This window comes from Olea europaea, unplaced genomic scaffold (assembly GCF_002742605.1).
Source record: "Olea europaea var. sylvestris unplaced genomic scaffold, O_europaea_v1 scaffold1395, whole genome shotgun sequence".
Lineage (NCBI taxonomy): Eukaryota > Viridiplantae > Streptophyta > Magnoliopsida > Lamiales > Oleaceae > Olea > Olea europaea.
In genome coordinates, this window is record NW_019231471.1 from 121,419 (window position 1) to 139,753 (window position 18,335).

Here is an 18,335-nt window from a genome sequence, read left to right on the forward strand (position 1 = left end):
TTAGTCGCTAGCTTTGAATCTCCTAAGCTTAAGCCGGGCATCATGTAAATGTCGTTCCATAGGCGAACCGGTATCCTCATCCAGGTTTACAACATTCTTAGTGTCAATGTTTTGTGTCTGAACTCGGACGGATTCGGATTTAGATGTTTGGGCACGACGAAAGGAGGGTGTTCTTGGTGTAATTGGCCGCCTTGGACTGTCACTCTCATTCTTCTTGTCTAATCTTGATGGTGTACTAGGTGGGGTGAGAGGAGGAGGAGGCGGAGGTGGAGAAGCTTCATTAGATTGCTGATTTTCGACTTTCTGCACAAATTGTTATAGGCATTGTTAGGATTTAGTTGTGACAAACTGGAGAAATGATCTTACTTGACTTTACATTTTTTGCAAAAGATGACACTTGATAGTTGATAGTGCAACTAGTGCCTAATCTCCAATCTCCGGTCTAAGACGCTAGGGCCTGACCGAAGCATAACTCTAACCGGGCGTGGCTACGGCCAATCCACCCCTATAGCCGGCCCATTCAAGGTCTGGCTGTAGGGGCCCTAGGGCATTCGGGCTGTGCTATGCAGCCAAGGTGAACCTTTCGTTTTTATTTTTTTTTACAAAAAAAAAAGAATAGAGAAGTATATGGGCCTCAAATAATATGCTCTGTATAATGCATCTCACACTGGCATTTTCAGAAAGTTGCTTGGCCAACGAAACAAGAAATGTGTGTACTCTAAACCACTAGACAGGCCTTTTCGGGTATTTTAGATAGTGGTCTAGTTTTATTCGATATGATTGACATCTCTAACTTGGTATCTTGATAGAACAAAGTTAAGTAAAACTTTAGATAGGCACTTCTCGAGGTTGCATTTTAGTTAACAATGACGCCAAACAAAACGAAATTTTTTATTGACAAAGTATGTTACCTCAGATTTAGGATTACTCCTTGCAGACTTGGAAGCTACAAAATGGAGGAATTGCACAATCTTTGCTGAACCTAGTTGTGTGCAGTTTTGGCAATAAAAAATGGTCAGGCTCCATGCTCTCTCCCTAAATTCCAGTAAACTCCGGTCGATATCCTTCTCATGCTTCAACAAATAAGGCCGCAAAAAGGATTCATAGACATATCTTGTCCCCTACATTATGCAAACAAATCTTTGAGCAATTCTGAAATTAATTTGAAGAAAACAAATAAGTGAAAAAACAGAATATCGAACTGGTGTTTCACCTTTGTTTTGGGATACCATAAGTAAATGATGAGAGCCAACTTCAACTCATCGTACATTGGCAGCCTACATTGTAATCTCAAGCAAATAATGAAAGAGACACGAAAATGAAAATTCCAAAAGAGGATACACAAAATACATACCAAGAGACAAAGGTATCGAAAATCCTTTCAACAACTGACAGCACCGCTACAATAATCCTACACATGAAAAAATATTCCAAGTTTCTAACTAAAATGTCGTTGCCATGTGTCGGTATCGTGTTTCCCCTTTCCATTTCCATGCTTTATGCACTAGCATTATTCTTCAAGAATGAAATACTATTGCACATGAAAGGTAGAGATCCTTACCAATATTGACACCAAAATCTAAGTTCTTGAATCTCTACTCTATTCTTCTCCACTGTTTTGAAACACTCAAATGCAGGATAGGCATACCCAAGAACCAGACTGTAAATCCATGAATAAAATTAGAGATTACCCATTCAAAAGAAACTCCTAATAAGCGAAAAGATAAGGAAAAAACAGGCAAAACAGGAAATTAATTTTTACATTAACCCTCTTGAGATGAATCCTCCTATCATCTTTAACAGCTTTTCCCCGCGCCAGAATTCCTAAACCAATCTGAAACTTTAACATTTGGTCAATTTTTTTTCACCAAAAATCTAAAACAAATCAGTAATTCAATCATACAACAATTCATTGTTTCAAAAAAAGATTTGAAGTACTAAACTAGAAACATAAACAAGGATTTTTAATTATTCTACCTGTCGTGAATGTCGATAAATCCAAGAAGAAATGGCTACTGAACTGATCAAACGGTAAAAAAACATAACATTTGAAGGATTCAAGAAGTGCATTACAGACACAAATCAATTATACAATGAATTAACAAAACCACGATTATATTGGTGTCAAAGAATCATGCACAGGAATTTAAATATCTTTACCTTTAATGCAAAGGAAAGATCTTTAATCTTAAATCTGTACGTTTGAAAAAATTAAACAAATCCCAGAAACTTGATATTAAGGAGAAGGAGAAGTTGGTTACATAGAGGATATTATGAACGTGCGAGCATTTATGTAACTATATATAAAAATATATTTTTAAGGATTTTAAATATTTATGTAGTTCTGCATTTCTAAAGACCGATGCCTTCTCATCATTTTACACGTAAGTTAACTGTAGTGGATATCTTGGGATTCTCCTTACGAGTTTACCGTTCGGTCGTTATTCCTTCTGGTAAGGATGCATTTTTCTTTTTAATTACTTAATGCACATTATAATTATAATAATATTTTGTTATAATTTCACCTAAGGAATGAGTCAAAAAACAAAAAATAGAATTTGGGATGGTTCTTGATGATTTGGAGAGGGGGAGAAGGGGTGGTGGCGAAGGTTTCAATTATCAATATATAAAATATATTCACACCATATTTTTGGTTAATTGAGGGTCACTGCCTTTCAATTTCAAATTTAAGAAAAATATTAACCTTTCAAATTCTGGCAGTGGTTGACAATATGTCACGGTTTATTTCAAATTTGAGACGATGGCTTTTGCAGCCAAATATGGATTGCTCACTTTCTATGTATTCGAATTGGCTTGTGGGCAGCACGCTAGTAAAGAAAAGAAGAATAACTATTTTTCCATTTTTTCCCTCGTGTAGGAAAATTTGATAATAGGACAAAGAATGAAAACATAGAAGAAGAACATATAAAATGAAGAATTTGAATTTCTAATACGATTTATCTTTTTCAACAATATAATTTTGCTAGTTGCTGATATTGAATCTCCGAAGTTAAGGCAGGCAGTATGTAAATGGTGTTCCGCTCCCAATTTCTCTTCTAAGCCATTCGTGGCCAAACCAGATTTGGGTACTTATGCGTGCTGCGAGGTTGGCTTTCCAGATGGTGTATTTGGCAGCTGTTCTCTGTCGGTCTTGTTCCTCTTGACTAGTCGGGATGGCGTACTAGTAGGTGAGGATGTCGGAGGAGGAGTTTCATAGGAATGTTGATTTTCGCCGTTCTGCAAAAAATGTTTTCACGTGTTGTTAGAATTTGGTGCAACAAAACTAACTTGACAAGAATGGATGAAAGTGATACCTGAGAGCCAGGCTGTTTAATCCTTACAGATTGGGATGTCATAAATTGTATAAATTGAGGAATCTTTGCTGAAACTAGTTGTAAACAGATTTGCCAATGATAAGTAGCCAAGTTCCATGCTCTCTCCCTAAGTTCCTGTAAGCCCCAATCAATATCCATCTCATGCTTGGACACATAAGGCCGCAAATAGGTCTGGTATACATATCCCGCCCCCTATGTTAAACGAGGAAATATTCGAGAAGTGTGTGAGCAAAATTCTATCTAGTATTAATTTGAAGAAGGAAAAAGGAAAAGGTCTCACCTTTGTTTTCGGATACCACAAGTAAATGAAGAGAGCCAACTTCAATTCACCGTACATTGGCCACCTACACGCGTTAATGGATAAAAACGTACCGTATATAAAATTTTAGTTTGTTTTTCTTCTTCAATATTGTCGATATTCAGCCTATCTTACCAAAAAAGTCTGGACTCAAATGAAAACGTGCAAAAGGGATATAGAAAATGCATACCAAGAGACAAAGATATCAGCAATTCTCTCAAGAGCTGTGAGCATTGCAATAATAATCCTACAAAATGTCAAAATTTTTTTAAGATCATGCATCACGACAACAAACTAAGCATCATTCTCAACGAATTTGAGATGCACTATCAGAATTTTTTCCGGCAGTTCATCTTGATTGTTGCTTGAGTTACTAGCGATGTAAAGAACTACCATTATTCAAAAAGTATGAAAAGTTTGAGGAAATTCTTACCAGTATTGACACCAAAACCTGAGTTCTTGAACCTCAACTCCATTATTCTCCACTGCTTTGAAACACTCAAATGCAGGATAGGCATATGCAAGAACCAGACTGTAAATCCAAAAATAAAATTCGAAATGTCAAACTTCCATAAAGTAAAATAGTAAGAACAGAAGGCCAAACAAGGAATCAATTTTGAAAATGGCGAAGGATTAACTGACGACATACATTAAACCTCTCGAGATGAATCCTCCTATCATCTTTAACTATTTTTGCGCCCGCCAAAATTTCTGCAGTTCGTAAAATAATCGTGTATCAATAATTGTTAAACCATACATGTCTATAAAGCATAAAAATGATATATAAACACACACAATGATTATTAAAGTCTAGAAGAAATTGTACTGAGATGATCAAATGGTAATAAAAAATAAAAGCACTTGACGGATTCAAGAACTGCATTCAAAATTATTCAAGCAACCCACATATATATTGGTGTTGAAAAATTTTGCAAGAATTTAATAATAGTTGCCTTCGTTCTTGACGTTTGGGAAAATGAAACAAAATCCCAGAATCTTGATATACATGCGTTTAGATTAGTGATACACAAGAAATAGAAGTCTCTGAAGTTTAAAACGGCGAAGAGAGACGAATGAGGGGATTTCTTGGATTCTTCAAACTGGTTTACCGTTTGGCAGTTATTTGGTCGGGTAACGGTGCTTTTTGTTGGAAGGGCGTGAATCATTTTTTAAATTATTTCTCAAACTTGGACGCATATAAAAGCATAAAAAGTAGAATATCAAACTGGGATCCGTCATGCAGGTGAGCCATTTAACTCGAATTCGGGTAGAGAACACTGGTAGTCACCCAACTTTTTAAGAATTTTCCCTCAAGTCATACAAATTTTTTTATCCTATATTCATTACTAAGTTTCAATTTGATCATCAGTGCAACATTTAACGCCTTTTCATAATTGACAAGCATATTTTCTCATGTGGACTCCTAATTATGTTAGTATGCCTGAATAATGCTGAACAAACAGGGAAAATAACAGACTGATATGACAGTCGATGATCGAGTGTTTTTATATTTTTTTTTTCGATTTTCAATGAGATTCTGTCAAGTGTTGTCTAAAAATGAAATTCTGTCGCTGATTCTGACTATGTAACATGGTTATAGTTTGCCCATTATCTAGACAATGATCTAAACATATTATTTTAACACGTACGTGGTCTACATCATTAACAATTTTCTATTTGTTCCACGTGCTTCTTATTTAACTTGCTCCTCACCTAGTTTATTATTCAACTAACCAATTGTGCACTTTCTGATTTTTCATCCTCGTCAAGAAAAAATTTCAATTTCCATAAAATATTTTTCCAAACTGAAGCAAGCAATTTTTGAGTATCATTTTTATTTCCACCATTCTATGATCGTTATAAAGAAAATTCATGCCATTGTGGGAATCAAATTCAGATGCTACATGTGGCTTATTATCTCCGAATCCTATTCACAATCCTACAAGCATAGATCATGTCGCACTCTCGTATTAATTATAGTCAACGTGCAATGTATATTATTTACAATCTTTTTAAAAAAAATAATATAAACACCTTATAAAGATGGCATTCTTACTTTTTTTTTTTTTTTTCCTCACTCATTCTTATAAGTAAACAATAAGCCACCCAAAAATGTTCTACAGTCGATAACAAAAGGTTCCACAATAAAATTTCAATATTCATTTGAATTATAGGTACTCTTTTTTAGGTTGTACCATAGAGAACCATGTTTGAGCCACGTTTTTTCAAAAAAAAATACATTCATAAACAGTAATTTAACATCATTTCAACCACATATTTTCAATAAAATAATAATACACGTAAATCTAAAACTTTTCTTTATTTTTTTACCACACATTTTTAACAATACATTCTAAGGAAAATAATGTGGCTCAAACAAGGGCGAAAGTTTATTTTTGTATCATAGTTGTCATAATTCATTGAACAATTATGTCATTGATTGTTCATTTGGAGTGTGTCTCAGTTTTTTCCATAATATTACAAATAAAATATATAGAAAGCTTCTTTCCCAATTTCACACCAACACCTTAGCAGCTTGCTTTTCTTTTGACATAATGAAATTTAGACACGTATATGGGAGACTGATACCCTCTCTCAAATAAAGAGATTAATGTTAAAACTCTCAACTACAGAGTAATACAGCATGCTCTGAATCAAGTAATTCTACCCATCCATTAAAAGCCAAGTAAATATTCCTGAACTCACTTTCATGGTGAAGGAACAATAAAGAAACCCACGAAACTCGTAAGACAATATTCAGAAACTGCAACAACTTAAGATATATATTCATCCTTTACAGTTTTGCACACAAAAGATTACCCGTTATAAAACAGAACCCAACAACATTGTTCAAAGGGGAGTAGAGCAGAAAAAGATATCCAAGAGGCAACTGAGTGAATAGGAGCTTTTCTGGGGATCTTAAAAGTTTCATCTTTACTTCCCAGCACAAATTTTTAAATCAACAAGACATATACATATCTTTATACTAGAAATAGGTCCCTTCGGGAGGTTGAACCAGCTTACGGTTGTGCGGAGCCGTCATCTCTTTCTTTAGCTGTGTCAGTATGTTTTCCATTGTGTACTCTCGTTGCCAGTTTGCCAGAAGTGGAAACTTCTTTGAGTCCACCTACACATATTAAAAATCAGGAAAATCATTTCATTTTCTACATGTTTTCTCAGAATAAAGGACTAAAATACACTAGATTTGTAAGCCACGTGATCGAAACTCATCATAATAGACACACAATTTAACATGATTTGAGATTTTATGGTTATATGAAACTTGAATGAGGTGACATCATCACAAGAGATGCCATCCCCATCAGAGCAATTTGTGGGTAGGTAAAGTTTGGTGCAAGAGAAAATTTCCCCAAGGAGTACGAAAAAAATGTCCATCCTGGGGGAAAGATGGATACTATATTATGTTACACAATTCATTTGCATGCCACAATACACAGTCGACCTAATCCTATTTATTATTCTTAAGCAAATAATCGATAAAAATTTCTGCTAATAAAGAACATCTTCAGATTAGATATTACATAGAAAATTGTGATGTTACATGATTCTTCAAGTCAAGATATTAGGAGTTTTTGCATGAATAATTCATAATTTTCGTTGGCTTTGCAGAAACAAGGGTATATTTGCATTTATAATTATTTATATGGTAATTGATAACTACAAAGATGAAAAGGTGAAACGTAAATCAAGAGGTGAAGCATTTCTTATTCATAGACTAAAAGTAATTTGAAGATATTCGAGACTTTTCATTTTTATAGCAGGTCACACTGATATGATCTAAATAAATTTAAGAAACAGTATTTAATTAAAGTATGCAAAAACATTATAGATAATATCTCTAGTAATTAACATATCTAAGTTATAAAGTAACTGATTATAAGAGTCAACTACATTTATATACATATCATAGAAAATGTTGGTTTGATTATTGACGGAAATCTACAGATCAATACAAGTTATTGAATATTGAATAGAATTCCGATCATCAAGAGTTCGTTAATATCATCATACTTGTTTATAAACACTGATTTCCACAATTTGACTTGGTAAGTACCACAAAGATCCTGAAAAATCTAGAACTCCTCATAACCACTCAAGCTTTAACATATTTTCTGAACAATAGAGTCAAATTTTAAAAAATAAAAACAGATTTTAATATGATTTAAAGCTCTTTTTTGGAGTCAAAGAAGACCTGCACCCACAGGCCAAGACCATTTGACAAAAGGAGAGGGAAAATAACCAGAAAGAGAACCTGCCACACTCCGCATCAAAATTAAATCATATTGTAGTGCGTAAGCAATGAGATATTTAACTTTCAACGCTGATCTATTTTAACCATAGAAGAATGCAGCAATAACAACTTATAAACAAGATTTTTGTAAGCCCAACTTAAACAAGATAATTGTTTCGTACCACTCCAGTTTCATGGTTGACGCAAGTCATGTTAATCCGGGAATGAAAACGAACACTTGGTGGCTTCTCCGGATAATCTTTGTCACAGAATAATTTCAACTGATATATCCGACCTTCATGTACAGACTGAAAAATAATCATAAATTTATAAAGCACTTAAGCCATCTCATCAAGGAAGAATTATCGTTAAATATGAATCAACAAAATCATTTACTACGTTCTCTGAAAAACAGAGGAGAAGGGTAATATACCCAATAAAATTTCAAACAATAGGGCCATCCAGAGGATCAGAGATGTACAAAAACTCCTACAGCAGCATTAGTATTAACAGTACAAAAAAGGCATGCATCTGCCTGGCAGATGATTCATCTTGGCTAAATTAGTGCCATTGTCAGATAAAACAAATAAAATTCAGTAGTATCTGTACTGATATGAACAGTTGCGAAAATATTTTCCCAGCAGTCTGCTAACTATTGTTCCTAGCAATGCTATTTTGCACTGCCAGATAGATAGAACTGGTCACAATAAAAACTTATTCAAGTAAGAAACTTTGCCATGTGCAAAGCCTTATTTATTATTGAACAAAAGAAAAATTATTTGAGAAACATGTCCCCACATATAGAAAAAGAAAAATGTAACATGGCTAAGACTACAGGAACCGAAAAATGGAATCATAAATTTATGTGGTAATAATATAATTGCCATGGATTTCATCTTTCATTCCCAGGCAAAACCTCTGATGAAATAACGAGAGAGGGATACCAGTTCAAATAAAATCAGTCTAATAAGAACCTCCAAATAATATAGAGTGACACCACAGGTTCACCCATACCATTGATGCTGTAAAGAAGTTAACACTAAATTCAAATAAGTAAATCCGAGTAGAGAAGATGCTCACATTATGAGGACCTATTATGGTGCCAGTCCATGATCGCATGTAGAGGTCATCTCCGTCGTCCATTCCATAACTTACTGTACCATCTCCAATCCCCTTTTCCCCATGTTCAAGTTCCTCCAGCAATCGGAAATTCCGAGGGACTGCAAGGATGCCAAAATGCTTGAGAATGCTCAACATTTTTATCTTTTATAATTCATATGTTAGACAGAGCTCGGATCATAGTATGATAGATTTTCAGGTACAAGGTAATAATGATGCTCAATAGATGCATTATAACAAAAAATAGATTATCTGGAAAATATTAAACAATTATAGTACTAGGTACATTCTCCAAAGTCTACCTATACATATGCAGCGGTCCATATTGCATTTTTAGTCCAATATATAGAGCAGAGAGAAGCAAAGATATAAAGTGCAGGGACAGAAAGAAGATATAAATCAGATCAAAACATCTATGCTTCCTCTGTACACTTATAAATTGGAACATAGACAAAAATTCCATAAAGTACACACCTTCTCATAGTGAATGCCATAGTTTTAATTGGCATAAGGTTTAATAAAAGAGTTGCAATTACATTTACTTTTCTCACCTCACCATCTCCCCCCTCCCTCTTGCTGCACGACATGAGGAGAAAATTGAGATATCTCACAAGAGGAAGGGAGGAAACTTGTTTTATATGGAAACTAAAATAGTTAATTTTCCAAGTATAGTTTTAATTGGCATAAGGTTTAAGAAAAGAGTTGCAATTACATTTATTTTTCTCACCTCACCATCTCCCCCCTCCCTCTTGCTGCACGACATGAGGAGAAAATTGAGATATCTCACAAGAGGAAGGGAGGAAACTTGTTTTATATGGAAACTAAAATAGTTAATTTTCCAAGTGATGTCATCTTCGAAGATGAAAAATCTCTTCTATACACTACACTCACATATGATTCATCATTTAGAAGATCAATAAATAAAGGCAGATCCTTGGTTAAGATTAGGTATAAGCATTTAAACAAGGCTTGGTTTGTTAATGATGGCAGTATAATCAACATCAAATATTATTTCTCAAACACATTCGATTATGCATTAAGATCCCAAACCAAATTTATGTATAAAGAATATATCAAACATGCATTCACCCCAACAAGAAGAGAAAAGTATAAAAAAGTCTCTGGTGTGTCAATATTAACTGCAAACAATTAATGCATCAAAATACCTTGGCGAAAAAAAATTGTGGAAAAATTTACATAACTGAGAAATGAGCTTATGGATATCAAACAACACTCCGTCAAACTAAATTTTTAGCTACTCTCCATATGCCAAGTATTAGGACAACCATGAAGCAAATGCAAGGCTGATTATCAAAAAATATTCAGCAACTACTTGCTTATTACAAAATATGTTGTTTTTGTCTAGTAGTAATAGACCGACAAGACCACCTCCTTAAAACAAAACTCATCAAACTAAATCTCCTTGACCGTTTTGAAAATGAATAAAAAATTATACACCCAGAAATGTAATCAAAAGGAATATTGAAGTTAAAGCAGCACACAAAATCTCTCCACTATTTTCTAAACAAGTCAATTATGAAATTATTTAGCTTAAATCAAAACTTGATGATTACTAAAGGTTCAAACATAGAGTAATTGATAGTAACACTACATAAACACATCCAAAATTTAAAGAGCCTCAGTTAACAAGGAAATTTTCTTTCAATCGAGATCCCCAAAAATCCCACACAAATTAGGTATAGATTCTTCAGTAGGAATCCAAATTAAAATCCGACATGATTACGACAATTAAATTATATAAAATTTCTTCTCAACAAAGATCCACACTTAACGCATAATAACCATCATTCCCTCAAACAAAACAAGCACTAAAACCCACAAAGTTTACGACCAACAGGCAGATTTAACAGTAAAAATACAATTTTTTAAAGCGAGAGTGAGGTATACAGACCCACGACACTGGATCCTCCTGAACCAAGGGTCATGGTGTAGAAATGCAAATTGGATATCAAGCAGAAAAATGTTTGATGAGTGCAAAGGCAAAGAGGAATAAAGTACAAACAATTGTGAGGCTCCTCTGCAAGAAATATAACCCAAGAAAAGCCAAAGCCAAAGCCAAAGCCAAAGAATGTAAAAATTGAAATTTTTTAATGATATTTATTTGTTTAGTTAAATAATATTAAGTGGATTTGGAAATGTAGTTAAGCACCCGTTTCGTTTAGGTTGAAAAATTAATTAAACTTTAAGTCAAAATTAATAAATAATTTTACTTGCATAGGATTCATAACTTTTTAGTCTGATATTCCATTGATTTTTATCTAAATTTATTCGTCTAGTTAGGCTTTCTAAAAGGTTTTTCTAGTGAGTTGTTATCAAATTGATGAATATGGGTAGTATTTTTATAAGGATTCTATTTAACGCGGTAGGATTATTATTCAAGATCATTGAATGGCTTGAATCTGTAGTCAGCGACGAAGGTGCTTGTGAAAAAATTCTGTCCATCTCGAGAACATGTTCACGGTGCTACCAGGCGATTGACAAAGCGAAACGACCAGAAAAAGTAGTTTAGTTAGAAAGCCTTTTATCTAAATGAAATAGAGGCTAAATATTAGGGGTGGAAATGTGATATGGTCACTTTTGAAAAGGGGTCATTAACACAAAAATTTCTTACCTTTCAATTTTATTGTGCAAAACATTTTTACATTTCATTTTCACCACCTATTTTCATCTTTCATTGAGAAAAATGTCGTTTTCATCCAATTCTTAATAGAAAAGTGTAAAATGACAAATATGCCCTCATATTTAAAAAAAATAAAAATAAAAAAATAAATTACAATTATACTCCCAAATTTTTTAAAAAACAAAAATGAGTCCGATTAAATTATTAAATTGTAATTAATAGAAAATGTCATTACCTTTTATTTTTTGATATTTTCTCTCTTATTTTCACATTTCATTGTGAAAATCATCATTTGCATCCATTTTCTCAATTAAAAATTGTAAAATGACAAATATACCCTACTACTTAAATAAAACAAAAGTAAAGAACAATTTGCAACTACAGTTCCAAAATTTTTCAAAAAACTGCATCTTTTTTACCCTCTTATTTTTAAAAAATTACAAATATATTTCAAATTAATAATTAAAAACAACAATTTTAAAAATCACTTTCTTTATTTATACTTTTTTTAAAATTTTGGGAGTATATTTGCAATTTGTTCTTTTTTGTTTTATTTGAATATGAGGATATATTTGTCATTTTACAACTTTTAATTGAAAAAAATTGATGAAAATAATGATTTTCGCAATGAAACGTGAAAATATAGATGAAAAATGCCCAAAAATAAAAGGTGGGGACATTTTGCATAATAATATTAAAAGGTAGAGACTTTTGTGTTAATTACTCTTTTAATAATTTATTTGGATTCATTTGCAGTTTTTAAAAAAGTTTGGGAGTATAATTAGTTCTTTAATTTTTTATTTTTTTTATTTTAGTATTATTTAAATAGGATGGTATATTTGTCATTTTATAATTTTAGATGTGCGGACCTATGTCTTCCGCCCACTCAGCTGCGTTTTCCCCTATACCTTGTCCTAGTACCCGTGTCTTCCGCCCCCGTTTTTAGGATGTGCGGACCCCTCCCCCCCTCGCCATACTGAGGAGTCTCCTAAGTTAGGGAAACTTAGGGAGTTGACAGAAGATGGCATGGGTTGGGCGGAGGTGATAACCCCCTTTAATAAATGTAAATTAAATGTTAGGTAGATTGTTTTTCCTTTGATTTGAATGAAACGTTCCATATAATTCGTTTTGGAGTTTGGTTGTATACTGAGGAGTGCTGTGACCAGTTTTATATAGGTCTAGTACCCAATATTGTGTAAAATCTTGCTTAAATTGACTCTGATTTCCTAATTTTTCCACTTGAGAGGGAGTCCGGACAACAAAACCTATCGCATGACTGCTTTAAAAGTATGTTGAAAAATAAGAGGTTGAAGAAGAAACAACAACAAAATTATAGAAACAAAATGAATAGAAATCACGAAATACGTCAATAACGAATTTGAGACTTGAACACGGGATCGTTGTCCTCAAACTATATTTGCCCCCTCTCAGGATTGAATGAGATGCTTAAGGGTTTTGACAAATGATTTGTAGGATTATATCAAGTATTGTAAAGGATTTAACACCAAAGTACAAGTGCAATCCTCCAAAACTTCAAAAACACAAAGGAAGATCTTGAATATGAATGTAAATCAATAGTTTGATTCAATATAGAATGACATATGGATCTCAAGATGTTTTCAATGATTCTAATAATGTTTGTATTGATCGTTCATCACCTATTTATAAGTCTCAATCAATGCATCACGAAATGGTACCAAAACAAGATGAAAAATAGTAACTTTTAATCCAAAACGGCTCCCAAGTTTCAAATTGAAAAATCAGCCAGCGGCTATTTTTTAACACTATGTGTACGCATAGTATAAACCGTGAGTACGTACAGTAGAAGCAAAATTTAATTCTGATTTTGCCAAAACACATCTCGCGTACGCACAAAATTAAGCATGTGCGTACGCATAGGCAAAAAATCAAATTTTGCATTTTTTAATTTCTTTTGATTCTACCAATTCCACAATTGAGCCCAACAATAAGTTCATTATCATTCCATTGATTTTGAACAAATTTTCAACAATCCCTACTTATTCAAAATCAATACGATCACATATTCAAAAAGACGACACTTATGCATAAGGATTAGATATCTTTCGATTTGAATCTAACCAAAGTGCAATTCAAACAAAGTAAAGTTGGAATTAGAGGTAGCATGGAAGCTTTGAACCAATTATTCCTTGTGACAATACCGATAAGAACACACACATAAGTATCACGTGTTCTCAAGTTCCTCAACTCGCTTAGCGCTTTTATTGCCTTGCGCTCATCCTATTCAATGAACTTTTAAGAGAAAAACTCCAACTCTCTATTGAGGCGGCATTACCTTGAAGTTCATTTAGGTGAAGTTCTTCCAATATCTTTGTTACTTTTAAAGATACTTGTATTTTAGCACTGAACTTCATTAAGAGTTTTAATGCTCAACCCTCACTTCAGTAACAATTGGCATTATTTAATTAGGATATGGTCATTGCGGATTTAAATAATGCTGCAACTATCCACATATCGAATGACTTGTTATTACCATTTGACCCCGTGGATTACCTTTTGAGTAATGACATTTAGGGTTGCCGTTATTGGTAAACCTTTTTAATTAAGGAGTTTCAATCTCATCCTACTTGAAGTAGACGCCACTAAATCTCTATTTAGTGTTTTAGTTAAAGGATCCGCTAAATTCTCAATTGACCTACATAATTTAGGAAAATTATTTCATCTTTGATTAATTTCCTTATGTAGTCATATCTCAGACTCATATGTCTAGACTTTCCATTGTATACCTCGTTATATGCATTCGCTAACGTAGCTTGACTATCACACATGATAGGTATTGAAGAGATATTTTTCGATCCCAAAGGTAACTCATATAAGAGATCCTTAAGCCACTCAGCCTCTTTCCCGGTATTCGATAAAGCTACAAATTCAGATTCCATGGTTGAGTGTGTTATACATGTTTGTTTCTTTGATTTCCAAGTAACAACACCTTCTCCAAGAGTGAATACCCAACCCGAAGTGGATTTACTTTCACCCGTGCTAGATATCAAACTAGCATCGGTAAATCCTTCCAATATTGCCGGGAATTTAGTATATTGTAGGCCCAAGTTCTTGGTTTTCTTTAAGTATCCAAAAACTCTCACAATAGCTTTCCAATGATCATTATTCGGATTGCTAGTAAACCTACTAAGTTTACTTATTGCTTAAGCTATATCCGGTCTTGTGCATTGAACAGTATACATAAGACTCCCTATAGCACTTGTATATTCCAATTGAGCAATTGCCCTTCCATCATTCTTTATTAGTTTTGAACATGGATCAATCGGGGTACTACATTCCTTTATGTTCAAATGTTTGAACTTATTTATGACATTCTCAATTTAATGTGATTGACTTAGATAGTAACCCCCACTAGTCTTTGTAACTTTGATACCTAAAATGGTATTCACTTGTACAAGATCCTTCATCTTGAATGTGGAAGAAAGAAACATTTTTGTTTCTTCTATTCCGTCCATGTTATTACTCATAATCAGCATGTCGTCAACATACAAGCATATAAATATCACATAATCATCACAAACTTTAAAATATAAATATTTATCAATGCTATTATGTTTAAACCCGAATGCTATTATTGCTAAGTCAAACTTCTCATACCATTTTTTTGGTGCTTGCTTCAGACCATATAAAGATTTCACAAACTTGCACACTTTATGTTCATTTCCAGGTAGAGCAAACCCTTTGGGTTGTTCCATATAGATCTCCTCATCGAGATCTCCTTTTAGGAATGCCGTCTTAACGTCCATTTGATGAACATGCAAGTTATATATTGAAGTCAAAGCGAACAATATCCTAATCGATGTTATTCTAACTACCGGTGCATGAGTATCAAAATAGTCGATTCCTTCCTTTTGTCGATATTCTTTGGCTACTAATCCAGCCTTGAAGGTATTTAAGGATCCATCAACATTGTATTTTCTCCTAAATACCCATTTGCATCCAATAGGCTTGGATCCCGGTGGTAAATCAACAAGTTCCCAAGTATTATTTGACATTATCAAATCCATTTCTTCCTTAATTGCATCTTTCCAAAAGGTGCTATCACGAGAAGCTATAGCTTCTTTATAAGTCTTAGGGTCGGTTTCTACTTGTAGAACAAAAGGAATTGTTCTCACAATATTCAACTCATTTCACTCTACTAAGTAAAAGGAGATACGTTGATAATCGATTTCATCCGATCCCAAAGACTTCTCAACTCGAGTTCTCTTGCTTTTCGTGGTTCACTAGATTTATCAACATCATTAGAAGATATTTCATCATGTGTTCCACTTGAGCAAGAGATATTTTCAAGATTTTCCCTCAATTCATTATCCGAAAATAACGAATCCTCAAAGAACTCCACATTGTTGGATTCGATAATCACATTGGACTCCAAATTTAGTAATCTATAAGATTTGCTATTGTTTGCATTTATGTTCATCATTTTCATCATATGAAATCAAGTTATAATTTTTCATGCGTTTTATTGTATTTCTACCAACATGACCTAATCTAGCATGCCATAATGAAAATAAATTCACAACATAAGTAAAATTATTTTTATTCATTTCATTGTCAACGGTACATAATTTGACCATTCCTTCACACGAATAACCTTTTCCAACAAATTTTCCATTAAGAGATAGTACAAGTTTGTCGGACTCAAAAACACATTTAATGCCCGATTTTCCCAAGAGATTGCCACTAACTAGGTTTCTATTCATATCCGGAACATGTAGTACATTAGTTAGAGTAACGATTTTCCCAGAAGTGAAGATAATGTCTACACTTCCTTTTCCAAACACCTTAGACCGCATCTCGTTACACATTTGAATCTCTTATTCTCCATCCACTTCTTGATAAGTTTTGAACAAAGATTTATCATATGATACATGTACCATAGTACAAGTATCATACCACCACTCGGGAACATTTTCTTTGATTTCGTTTAGTTCACTTATGGCGGCCACAATTTTGTCATCTTGGATGGAATTCAATTTGGCCTCGAAATTATTTTGTTTTCGGTGCCTACAATTCTTGGCATAGTGACCAGATTTTCTACACACAAAAAAACCTCTTTTTGTCTTCTTCTTGGACTTGTTAAAGTTCTTAGAAGGCTTCCTTTTGTTGAATTTTGCCGACGATTCTATTTTTTCCACAGCATTTGCTTTAGAAGGGCCCTCATGAGAATTTTCAGTTTTATCACGTATTATCGACTCCTCTTCGATTCGAAGATGCTTTTACAATTGTTCCAAAGAATAATCTTTGGAACTATGCATGATTTTTTTTCTAGTATCCTTTCCAAGTTCCGGGAAATTTGGCAATTATAGCCCCCACTTGAAAGGTCTCTGGTACATCAATTTTTACCGCCTTTAATTTGTTGACAATCACTTGCAACTCATGCACTTGGGGAAGAAGAGAGATATTTTCTAAGATTTTAAAATCAAAATACTTAGAAATCAAAAATTTCTTTGTACCTTCTTTTTCCGCCTTGTACTTACTTTCCAATGCTTCCCAGATTTCTTTCGCCGAAGTTGTATTGGTGTATAGATCATACAAACGATCCGACAATGTATTCAAGATGTGGCCACTGCAAATCAATTCATCTTCTTGGCATTTTTGTCTCTCAGTCTTGATTGTTTCGGATTCTCCATTCATTGGTTCCGACAAGGCGCCAAATCTGAATCAAGAATATAAAAAATCTTCAACGCCGTTAGGAGAAATTTCAACTTGTCTCGCCATCGCGTGAAGTTAGTCCCGTCAAAACGATCCAATCTATCTAGATCTTATTCATGAGTTTGATAGTTGTCGTAGTTGTATCATTCTCTATCGCAAAATATAGTTTGAGATTGTTGGAAAATAAGGGGTTGGAGAAGAAATAACAACAAAATTATAGAAACGAAATGAATAGAAATCACGAAATACGTCAAGAACGAATTTGAGGTTTGAACACGGGATCGTTGTTCTTAAACTATATTTGCCCCCTCTCGGGATTGAATGAGATGCTTAAGGATTTTGGCAAACGGTTTGTGGGATTATATCAAGCCTTGTAAAGGATTTAATATCAAAGCACAAGTACAATCCTCCAAAACTTTAAGAACACAGAGGAAGATCTTGAATATGAATGTAAATCAATAATTTGATTCAATATGGAATGATACATGGATCTCAAGATGTTTTCAATGATTCTAATAATGTTTGTATTGATCATTCATCACCTATTTATAGGTCTCAATCAATGCATCACGAAATGGTGTCAAAACAAGATAAAAAGTGGCAACTTTTAGTCCAAAATGGTTCCTAAGTTTCAAATTGAAAAATCAGCCAACAGCTATTTTTTAACACCCTGCGTACGCATAGTATAAACCGTGCGTACGCATAGTAGAAGCAAAATTTAATTCTGATTTTGTCAAAACACATCTCGCGTACGTACAAAATTAAGTATGTGCGTACGCATAAGCAAAAAATCAAATTTTGCATTTTTTAATTTCTTTTAATTCAACCAATTCCACAATTGAGCCCAACGATAAATCCACTATCATTATATTGATTTTGAACAAATTTTCAACAAAGTATGTGTGTAAATTGTACATAGCTTGTTTTTTTTAATCTCTTACACACGTTTTCAGATTAAAGGGTTGGGGGGGGGGGAGGGGGGGGGGGGGGGAATGT

The 18,335-nt window shown here is 33.7% G+C and overlaps 3 protein-coding genes across 3 annotated transcripts; all 3 read right to left on the reverse strand.

Annotated features, from left to right (window-relative positions):
- Nucleotides 1–2,283, reverse strand: LOC111375642 (putative HVA22-like protein g). Its single transcript, XM_022998499.1, has 7 exons — nucleotides 2,161–2,283; nucleotides 1,763–1,834; nucleotides 1,562–1,660; nucleotides 1,355–1,411; nucleotides 1,214–1,277; nucleotides 912–1,121; nucleotides 1–303 (listed from the first exon to the last, which is right to left on the reverse strand). The coding sequence occupies exons 2-7, from the start codon at nucleotides 1,792–1,794 to the stop codon at nucleotides 1–3; spliced, it is 765 nt and encodes a 254-aa protein (XP_022854267.1). The 5' UTR covers nucleotides 1,795–1,834; nucleotides 2,161–2,283.
- A 683-nt stretch (nucleotides 2,284–2,966) lies between these two features.
- On the reverse strand, nucleotides 2,967–4,853 carry LOC111375643 (putative HVA22-like protein g). The gene is made up of 6 exons (XM_022998500.1): nucleotides 4,283–4,853; nucleotides 4,067–4,165; nucleotides 3,824–3,880; nucleotides 3,616–3,679; nucleotides 3,315–3,527; nucleotides 2,967–3,237 (listed from the first exon to the last, which is right to left on the reverse strand). The coding sequence occupies exons 1-6, from the start codon at nucleotides 4,312–4,314 to the stop codon at nucleotides 3,091–3,093; spliced, it is 612 nt and encodes a 203-aa protein (XP_022854268.1). The 5' UTR covers nucleotides 4,315–4,853; the 3' UTR covers nucleotides 2,967–3,090.
- A 1,525-nt stretch (nucleotides 4,854–6,378) lies between these two features.
- LOC111375649 (ubiquitin-conjugating enzyme E2 variant 1C) lies at nucleotides 6,379–11,096 on the reverse strand. Its single transcript, XM_022998508.1, has 4 exons — nucleotides 10,917–11,096; nucleotides 8,966–9,105; nucleotides 8,068–8,193; nucleotides 6,379–6,760 (listed from the first exon to the last, which is right to left on the reverse strand). Exons 1-4 carry the CDS (start codon nucleotides 10,948–10,950, stop codon nucleotides 6,620–6,622), a joined length of 441 nt encoding a protein of 146 aa, XP_022854276.1. The 5' UTR covers nucleotides 10,951–11,096; the 3' UTR covers nucleotides 6,379–6,619.
- Nucleotides 11,097–18,335: the final 7,239 nt, after the last annotated feature.